Source organism: Colias philodice, chromosome 31 (assembly GCF_061535455.1).
Source record: "Colias philodice isolate Cphi_HAF_F1 chromosome 31, ilColPhil1 Martin Lab GWU primary, whole genome shotgun sequence".
Taxonomy (NCBI): domain Eukaryota; kingdom Metazoa; phylum Arthropoda; class Insecta; order Lepidoptera; family Pieridae; genus Colias; species Colias philodice.
The window spans coordinates 46,414-57,570 of record NC_143116.1 but is presented as its reverse complement, the minus strand read 5'-3'; the positions used below and the strand labels follow the sequence as shown (position 1 = coordinate 57,570).

The window sequence follows — 11,157 nt, the reverse complement described above, 5'->3', positions numbered from 1 at the left end:
TTGACTGTACGGCCGACCGATTGTCAACAGTTCCATACACATTCACTCAGTAGTCAGTAGCCTGATCGATAGTAATGGTAATTTAGCATAAACGAGTGATGATGAGTAAACATCCATGAAACGATATGTTAATAAATACTTTAGAAATATTGTTTATAAATCTTTATAGGTGCTTGATTTTCATGGACTATTATGTATGAATGCCGTATAATATAATATCATATCATAGAAAGCCCGCGCTACATCACTGTGATTATGAATACGATCACAATTATAATGCTATTACGATAATTTGTAAATAATAAATAATATAATTATAATACATAATATGACTACATTGTTACAGATGAGGAATGCGACGACGGTCTGTGGGCGGTGGGAGCGCGCTACCGGCCCGAGCCGCCCGCCACGCTCGCCTCCACCACGCGCTTCAGCCAGCACGAGATCAAGCTCATGTACCGCGGCTTCAAGCAGGTAACGTGCTTGGGTTCATGGTTGCCTGGTACTCGAACGAGCTAAATCATTACAAATAGTAAAACTATGAAATGATTCAAAAGTTCTAGAAGAAATAATTAAATGTTTCAAATTATGAAAAGTGTGAAAAATGAAAAATTTTACAAAGACTTCCAGATATAGTTAATAGTGTCTGTTAATCTCTTCTTGATTGATAAGATCATCTACCTGTTGAATAATGAATTCATATCTGCTACATCACAAAATGTTTCTTACACACCAATTTGAGACAGTTCACTAATTTATGAGTGACTTATATCTAATAGATTGTAAATGTTGTCGTAAGACAGTTTTAAAACAGTCCTACCAATTACGTATATCGATGTTTCAGTAATAATATGGTTATTTACAGGAATGTCCAACCGGCGTGGTGGATGAAGAGGCTTTCAAAAATATATTCTGTCAATTCTTTCCCCTTGGCGGTAAGTGATCACTAGTTACCGTCAAGTTAAACATAAGTTACAATTACTTATATCATAAAGTAACACAAATAAGCTTTACTCATCTATTTTCAGAAGTACATTTTATATTATTAAGTACAAACCAATGAAAATATAAGTAAAAATGTGTAGATGAAATATTAGTGCCCTGGGAGTGGCACATCGAAATCTGGTTACTTACTTAGGTAATACTTAGCCACATTTTTCTTCAGTAGTCTCTTCTTCGCTCACGATAGTTGAATAACGCCATATTATCATAACGCGAGATTGATTGTTTGTTTGATTATATCGCTTATCTCAGAGACTACAGGTCTGGTTGAAAAAAAAATTCAATGTTAGATAGCATTTATCGAGGAAAGGCGATATAATATCATCACGCTAAGACCAATAGGAGCGGAGCAATGCGGGTAAAACCGCGGGGCACAGATAGTATCACAAATTCTGGAACATTATTCACTAAGAAACCGAGTACAATACAGCTTCACAACAAAGTCCTTTGAACCCTAGCGAATAAAGTTGTGTCCCTAACTTGTAAGTTATCAGCTACTTACCTTTGTTCGAACTTTGTAATATGAGGGACTTTGCAAGTTGGAATGATTGAAAACGTTATACGGTTATATTCACAAGCCATTTCTAGCAGCGTCACTGGCGTTTTTAATAGTAAATTTATGTGAAAATATAGATATATTTTTCATAAAATAGAGCAAACCATAAACCTAGCGTCTTTATAAGTTAAAGTCTTAATTTCATAATATATTTACCTCACTTTTCAAATTGTTATAATCAAATAGCTGATAGTCAATTATTATTAATATGAGAACTTGCGCCCTCCGCTATTGAAAGTTTGTAAACATGATAACCCGTATTTTTTTTCGGAGAAAAAGCTATCGTGTTAATCCGGATTTAAAAAATCTACTACGACGACTATCGAATTAAAGTAAATCCTTGCTTTTTATGCGCAAACTAACTTTTCGCCCGCAGCTTCACCCGCGTTGTCACCTTAACAAATAATATAAAACATAAGCAAAATCGATGCAGTAGTATTTAAGTTTATCGGCATCAGACAGACAGACGCAGCGGACGACTTTGTTTAATAATATCATGCAGTTATAGTGAATAGGTTCAAACTTTCTCAGTACCAATAATTGTAATCAAAATCATAAGCTGAATAGAATATCAAATTATATTGTCGTTTCTTAAGATAATTTTATTATTCAGGTGATAATTTTTGATATAATTAGTGCATGCTCTAAAATCTATACATACTTATATTAAATCTGTAGAAGGGTCAATTCTGTACATTGAAAATATTGAAAAAATAAATAGCAGGGGGTGTTACTGGATCGATACCAAACCCAAATATGTGATTAAAAAAATTTTTGTCTGTCTGTCTGTATGTGAAGACATCACGTGAAAACTAACGGTTCGATTTCGATGAAACTTGGTTACACCTTGCTTACACCTTATTATCCTGGGCGTAAAATAGGATACTTTTTATCCTGGAAAAATACGTAAAAAAAAATTAATCTTAATTTTTCAGTTTTATCCATAGACGTTGTTCTGTAGAACCGCGAACACACGTTGCGTATTATTATAGGCCTAGCCGTATTTGGGTCCAATAGATATTTATAAGATGTCATTGTCATCTGAGTTACTCAAAATGGAGAAATAAACCATCCACGCGAAGACCGACATCCGCGCGGACGGAGTCGCGGGCGGAAGCTAGTTGACAATATTTCTATCCGGATATATTGACGACATCTTCATAGAAAAAGGTATATCTCCGAAGTGGTGGGCAATGAAATATTATGTAGGCACATACATAAATAGGACAATATAGGACATATAATTTTGAACATATATAAAAGCGCAACATAACAGTTCATCTTCTTTTTAAAGATTGTTGAAAATATCGAGTATCAATATTTTTAAATTAATAAGGAATGATGTTATTAAAACTTAATTCCACTCCGTCACTTGTTGGTAGTAGCGTTGTGCAGGGCTCGGTACGGTTTGCATAAAGTAAGGGCCCCAAAAATTAATCTGAAAATCACTTTACCTTTACAATTAACTGATTCCTTAATTAAAAATCTAAAAACTGATTTAAATAATAATAATAATTCATTTATTTATTGTGACATCCTTGGTCCACTTGTTAGTAACAATATTCTTATCCTAGGTTAGTAACAATACATAAATTTTATTCTAGTTAATATGTCAGTACTTATTATGAATTATATTAATTTTCATTAGATAAAATATATTTTTTTTCATTAACATCAAGAACATAAAAAAAATTAAAAACATAATACTACTCATGATATATTAGAATTTCACGGAAATGTTCTAATATTGGCGAATCCACCTTGTCGCACAACACTTTCAGAATGCTGTTGCTGCTGCCACGAAGTCTTTTTAGCAAAGATGCAGTCTTTTTTCTAAGGAGCGCGGAAAAGCTGTCAGTTTGCGCTTGAGCGAACATATTCGAAGCTGAGCAATATCGCGGCAGACGCAACAGCATTCTAAATCCATTATTATATTGCACTCTAATAGCCCTAAGAGCTTTATCTGTATAGTTGCACCACAGACTGCCCGTGTAGAGAGTTTGGCAATACGCCTTAAATAAAGATATTTTAGCCTCCTCACTACAGCGAGCAAATCTGTGAGCAAGCATATTACAGCGCGCCGCCAGCGCTCTACGTTCTCGCTCAAGGTCTAAAAAATTTTAAAAATTTAAATTTAAAAAATTTAATACAAAATTTTGACAAACAATAGTTTACACGTACACACACTACGCGCGTCTTAATTCGCGTACACTCACAATTCTGTTTATTAAAATACAAATTCAAATTCAAATTTCTTTATTAGCAGAATGTAGAATTACAAAGATGTTTGTAGATACAGATAATATAGATCCTTAAACATTCTGCTAGGAGTTGAGCGTGCAAATCCATACTATAATATTATAAATGCGAAAGTAACTCTGTCTGTCTGTTGCTCAATCACGCCTAAACTACTGAAACAATTTTCATGAAATTTGGTATGGAGATATTTTGATACCCGAGAAAGGACATGGGCTACTTTTTATCCCGGGAAAATGACGCAATCCCGGAAATCCCACGGGAGCGGGAATTATGCGGGTTTTTCTTTGAAAACGCGGGCGAAGCCGCCGGCGGAAAGCTAGTATATTATAAACTACATTATACAATATTATATCCCACAACATTTATAGATCCCAATACAGTAGAAAAAAAAATATTATTAATTGATGTCAAGATATGATATCCATTAATTTTAAATTACTATATTTTTGATTATTAGACCTAAAATTACTTCACTTTTTGTTATATTAGGTATCAATAATTTCGGTTTTTAACATTTATGTGAGGCTTTAGCATGTGCCTTGCCAACTTTACATTAATTATAAAATCATAATAAGTAATAACACATTATTGCTCACCAGATAAAATTATTTCGAATAATGAATAAGGTAAGTATGTACTGAAAATAGTGAAAAAAAAACCTTGATATTATGCAACGAAATGATGCCCCAAAACAATCAAAGATAACTCCGGCCCTGAGCCTGCGGTAGAGGCAGTCATGTGGCACGTTTTAACGAACCTGCGCCATTATACCCCGTGGTGTAATCTATTAGTTGATTTACGGTGTGCTGCTCTTTTTATGCGCAAAAATAGAATTATCAAGTGTGCATTACAGCAATACCTATGTATGCGTGTTAAAATTTTCATATGTGTATAAAGAATATTGAAAATATAGGTCGAAACCTGAGTCTCATTTGATACAAACATAAGATTTGATTTATTCTGTTTCATTGATATTATTTAACGCCAAACCTAGAAGGGCGATTTTTTAAAATTCTAACGCAATAAGAAAGCATATAATACCGAGTTACATTATAAGCTATATTTTTGTTCATACCTGCAGCTGCGGATAGATTGACATAATATTATAATACGTTACATATATTTTCTTCAATTATATTAAACTAGCTTCCGCCAGCGGCTTCGCCCGCGTGGTGTTTTGATAAAAAGTAGCCTATGTTCTTTCTCAGGGTCTAAAGATTTTCTATGCCAAATTTCATCAAAATCGGTTGAGAGGTTTAAGCGGGAAAGCGTAGCAGACAGACAGACAGACAGAGTTACTTTCGCATTTATAATATTAGTAGGGATGAACTAGTTTGAAGTTTCATCAATAGGCAATTTTTTTTATTCACCAGGCAATATTCTTGTATTTCCTCTTTACACACCTGTCCAGAAAACCATACATTGCTCCTCCACAATATACCAAAATCAAACGTTAATCTCGAGAAAAAAAGAGCGCCAAAAGTGGTTTATCGCAGATAAAACCAAAACTAAAAGCAATTACACAAAATGCTCTGACAAATATCTTGCAAATGTTTTAATATAATTGTTTATGAAAAAAAAATCATAATAAGTATTACCATGTCAGGTAGAAAACGTAAAAGTGTGAAAATTAGAGCTAACTTGGTGATTTTTTTTTTTCGAGTAAATTTTAATATTTTATGTTTTTGATTAAACAGAATCGTTGAACATATCATCTAGTTTGATAATATATATTTTATTTTTTAGATTTGGTCTTGCATATTACACGTATCATCTAATAGAAGATTGGTTATTTTGCTTTATGCGCCCCCTTAAGCTTACGTAATAATATCTACCAGTTAGTTTTTTTTTTGTGGAAATCGCCTAGTGTCGCTTCTGGCACTGATATAGATTCGGTTTTTTCGAGTAATATGTATAAACAAAAGCTCAAATAGTACTTACAGGCTTTGTAAATTCGCGATCGGGCGAGCTAACCTCCCCTAACCTTAAACATCAATATGTAGAGACAGGAGAATGGCTTTTGTTTTAATTTTAAAAGTTTTTTTTTTTAATTTTGATTATAATTTCCTATCATTTTCATCCTCATCCGCTTCCTCTTCCGCTTCCTCATCCGCATCCTCTTCCTCAAAAAAATATCCTCTTCCTCATCCGCATCCTCTAAATTCGTGTGTGAAAATTCCTCTTCCTCCTCCTCTTCCTCATAATCACTTCCTCAACAACCCAAGTCCAGGCTAAACTTAAATAGTAGGTACTGCAAGGATTTAATAATAATTCTTATCCTTTCTCGATAAATGGACTATATCTAATAGTGAAATATTTTTTTAAATCGGATCCGTGGTTCCTGATATTAGCGCGTTCAAGCAAACAAACAAACAAAATCTTCAGCCTTATAATATTTGTAAAGATGTAGAGCTTTAAAATCGTTAATATTTATTTATTTTCGTTCCAGATGCCACGCAGTACGCTCACTATGTTTTCAACACGATTAAACACAAGCAACGAGGAAAACTTAATTTTGAGGTAAGTTATTTTCTCAATATAATCTTTCAAGAAATTAAAATGAAAACAAAACGTCCGCAAAAAATAATATTTAGAATTTAATAATCACTACATATAGAGAAAGTCGCTTTTTCTGTCCCTATGTCCCTATGTACCTATGCTTAAATCTTTAAAACTACGCAACGGATTTTGATGCGGTTTTTTGTAATAGATAGAGTGATTCAAGAATGGTTTTAGTAAATAATTTATTAGGTTTTAGACAAAGCGGGCGAAGCAGCGGGCGGAAAGCTAGTATTAAGTATGGTATAAATTACATACATTCAAAATACAGGGAGAATGTAATCAACTTCTATCTAAAACCGCGGGCCACGGCTAGCTCGTTATAAAAAAAAAAGTTACCGCGTAAAGTCTTCACCTAATAATTTTAGAAAAGTATATCTTCATTGGAACAGAATACAGATAGCATATATGTAACACTGTCATTATATACATATTATATTGGTTTCGTTACGATATCGGTTTGGGTACGGGTGCGGATATCGGTGCCAATAACGATATTTGATGGACAATCTACATAATGTATGCGCGATGGTATCGCTGAGATTTCACCCTTATCCGATTTACTAACTGCAAATTACATACGAATATATTCCAAGCTGAGTCACATGAATGAGTTTACCAAATAACTATTTGTTTTGAAGAAAACAGAGATATTGTGGAAACTGGAAAATGTTATTCACAAAAAAATATTGATTGCAAAAAATATGTTATAATGTTAATACGTAAACAATCTTATATATAAAAATGAATCGCAAAATGTGTTGGTAAGCGCATAACTCAAGAACGGCTGAACCGATTTCGATAATTCTTTTTTTATTATATTCCTTGAAGTACGAGGATGGTTCTTATGTAGAGAAAACGTAAACATGTACCACGGGCGAAGCCGGGGCGGACCGCTAGTTATCAATAAATGAATAAGTTATATTATTCTATCAGTAAATATAATGCTACAAAAAAAATTGTAGACGGCTAAATGAGTTTTCCTCTATTTCAAGGGTTGCCTGGGAGAAATGGCTACATAGCGACAAGGCCGCTTTTTTGCTTATTTAAAATACATATATTATATTTGCTTTTTATGTGCTTATTTTTGATGCAATAAAGGATTTTCAATTCATTTAATTTCAAATAATAATTAATTGTGTAGGTACTTACTCTTAGCGTGTACTAAACTACAATCATTTTCACAAAGCACATTTAAACAGCCTTTCAATTTTGCACTCGAATTTAAACTAAAAATAAAAGATAAATCTTTCAGAAGCATTTTAATGCAGTAAAACTAAAAAAAAAAACACACTTCATAAATTGCAAGTTCGCTAATCGTAAAACATCTGAAAAAGGGTAATTTCAATTTGAAATGAACGTGTTTCTACATAAAACGAAGTCACAAACCGCGAGAAAAAATATATTTTACTCCAAACATAAAATCTACGAAATCCTTTCACTGTAAAATCCATCATATGGTTTCTTTATGAGTAGTGTGAAAGAGATAGATATACGCAAATTGCTATGTGTGAGCGAGATGAATATAGCCATTCCATTTCGTCTTTATAGCAATGGCGGCACTATGCGCAAATGTAATTTTTATGATTTTAAGTAAATTGGATATTTTTCCATTCAGGGATTGCTTTTAAATTAGATTAGTTATTGCTCTTATTGAATGGGACTTTTTAAATTTTAAATTGCATTTGAAAATAAGATGGAGCGACACATCGTGTCGTTTAAATAAGTTTTCTGAAAACAAGTTTTCTTTGTGTTTTCTTGATAAGAATAAAACAAAAATAGTGTATGTAGAATTTTCTTCACTATTTAGTAATCAGATATTGAGACCTTAACTTTTTTAGCTGGTACATTATTAATTATTATTTTTCTGTATTTTGACGATTTAAAAGCGTTTCTAAACGAAGTCTAGTCGAATAAATAAAAGTTTGAGTTTGAGTTTAGGGTTTACCTAATTCATAATTTTTGATCGCACATACACGCGTAAGATTTCACTAAACAGAGAAAGAGTGTTTAATGCTAAATTAAAAAAAGTGTATAATAATATTATTGAGTTATCAATAAATAAAACAAAAACATAATAATGTATTCTTTTATAATTATGGCCAAATTTACATTTAAACTTATTTAATATAACTAGGTAGTTCAACTAAGTATATATTTTCTTCCCTTCAGGAGTTCCTCGACATCCTCTCCCGCGTGGCGCGCGGTTCGCGACAAGAGAAACTGTCCTGGGTCTTCGCTCTCTACGACGTCGACGGTGATGGTATGAATTCTTTTTTTAAATCTTTCAACCTATTTTCTTGATTCTTTTTACAAGATCCTCGTCGTATAGTAAAACAACACACAATTCAGTAGTTCCACTTTATTTAGACTTTTAGTACCATATAAATAAAGTGGGTAGTGTAGTTCCTTCAAGAAGTAACAATACAAAATATGAATCATATCCTCGTCCTGATAATAACAAATATCTTATAAAAGGCAAAGCGAATTCGATGTTCATAATAAGCATGTCTTCATTCTGATGATTGATGTTTGTTCAATGCGTTGAACACTTCCTTATTTATTGTACTTCATTGAATGTCTCCTGGTTGCAGGTCGCATCTCCCGCAGCGAGATGGTGGCGGTGGTGCGCGCGGTGTACGAGCTGCTCGGCCGCGCCGCCGTGCCGCCCGTGCAGCGCGCCGCCGCCGAGTCGCATGTCGATCGGATCTTCCATGTGAGTTATACGTCTCTATAATGAAATGAAATGAAATGAAATGAAATGAAATGAAATGAAATGAAATAAATTTATTTGTCCATTATATGTTTTACAATTAATGTACGATGGATGTTCATTTTCACCTTCATCGTCATCTTAATCTTCATGTTGAATTTCATTTTCATCTCTTCTTCTTCTTATATATAAAAATGAATCGCAAAATGTGTTGGTAAGCGCATAACTCGAGAACGGCTGAACCGATTTCGATAATTCTTTTTTTATTATATTCCTTGAAGTACGAGGATGGTTCTTATGTAGAGAAAACGTAAATATTATGGACCACGGGCGAAGCCGGGGCGGACAGCTAGTCTTCTTATATATAAAAACTAGCGACCCGCCCCGGCTTCGCACGGGTGCAATGCTGATACTAAATACACTACAGAAAAGCTGTGAACGTTGTATATAAAAACATAGCGGCCCGCTCCGGCTTCGCACGGGTATAAAATATATAGCCGGGCGGCCGGCCGGTACCGCCGCAAACGCTACGTCCCGCAATTTTTAAATCTGTAATATCTTCGAAAATATTCACTTAAATCATACGGTGTAAAGGGCCATATAGATCTATATTAAATGAAAAATGTATTCGAGGTATTTAATTGGTTAAGGATTAATTTTGTATTGGTTAAAATCGCATCGAAAATTAGCCATTATTTGTCGTAAAAAGTAAATGAGAAAAATAAGTTATTGTGGGTTATCCATAAGAGATAGATGTGATGATACATGTGCCACCGCGGACTTTTCTGTAGACCTTTTCAATGTGTATAATACTTAGTATATTATTTTGATAAAATTCGTATCGTTCAGCCTGCGTTTGCAATGTAACTTGTAAGCGGAAAAAATGTAATTTTTTACGACATCACATTAGAAACCTCAAAAATAACAGTACTTCTCCACTATTTAATGGATCTTATTATACATATAAACCTTCCTCTTGAATCACTCTATCTATTAAAAAAATCCGCATCAAAATCCGTTGCGTAGTTTCAAAGATTTAAGCGTACAAAGGGACATAGGGATATAGGGAAATAGGGACAGAGAAAGCGACTTTGTTTTATACTATGTAGTGATGAATCGCAAAATGTGTTGGTAAGCGCATAACTCGAGAACGGCTGAACCGATTTCGATAATTCTTTTTTTATTATATTCCTTGAAGTACGAGGATGGTTTTTATGTAGAGAAAACGTAAATATGTACCACGGGCGAAGCCGGGGTGGACCGCTAGTTTTCAATAAAATCAAGCATTTAGTTCAAGACATAAGTTCGATGGTAACCTAATTTAATACAATCTTAATTAAAATCAGATAGACGTTTAAACATTTTTTTCCAGTTAATGGACACAAACGCAGACGGCGTGGTCACACTAGACGAGCTGGCCCGCTGGTGCGCGCGCGACCCCGCCCTACTAAGCTCGCTCGACACGCTCGACACAGTGTTGTGATCCGAGACCGAACCCTCTCCCTCCCACAACCCCCACCCCAACCCACACCCCGCACACCCCTACAGACGAAACTCCAAAGACGACTTCGTACAAGGCAGTGAATTCAACCCACATTTACCCGAAGCGAGCTCCTTTTTTGATGCTAGAAACGATTTCGAAACGAAGACAGCAAAACTGGAATCTAAATTTAAAAAAGAATCGAAGCAATCGAAATTTGAAGCTAAAGCAGAAGAGTCTAAAGATAAAATCAGCTTCCAAATTCAGAAAGAGCCGCAGAAAGCTAAAGCAAAAACTATGCGGTCGTCGTCAGAAGTTTCTGTGAAGTCCCAAGTGTCGGAGGTGTCTTCGAAATCAGTGGAAGCAAAGAAAGAATCATTTTCGAGGACATCCAGTCACTCCTCTGCTACTCCGCCGCCGCTGCCACCACGAACGAGAAGGTACGTGCACAAAATAAAATGTTTTTTTTTTTTTGTTTTTAGTATGTATTTCAACAATAGCATATAATATTATAATCATTTATATATGTATACAGGTATGTGAAAATAACTAAACAATGCGTCATTTATTCAATTTATTTAAAAAAGT

The 11,157-nt window shown here is 34.2% G+C and overlaps 1 protein-coding gene across 1 annotated transcript; it reads left to right on the top strand.

The window, feature by feature from the left end:
- Positions 1–453: 453 nt before the first annotated feature.
- LOC149474968 (calsenilin-like) lies at positions 454–10,572 on the top strand. The gene is made up of 6 exons (XM_089713782.1): positions 454–474; positions 866–935; positions 6,267–6,337; positions 8,549–8,639; positions 8,971–9,092; positions 10,462–10,572. Exons 1-6 carry the CDS (start codon positions 454–456, stop codon positions 10,570–10,572), a joined length of 486 nt encoding a protein of 161 aa, XP_089569908.1.
- The last annotated feature ends 585 nt before the right edge of the window (positions 10,573–11,157 follow it).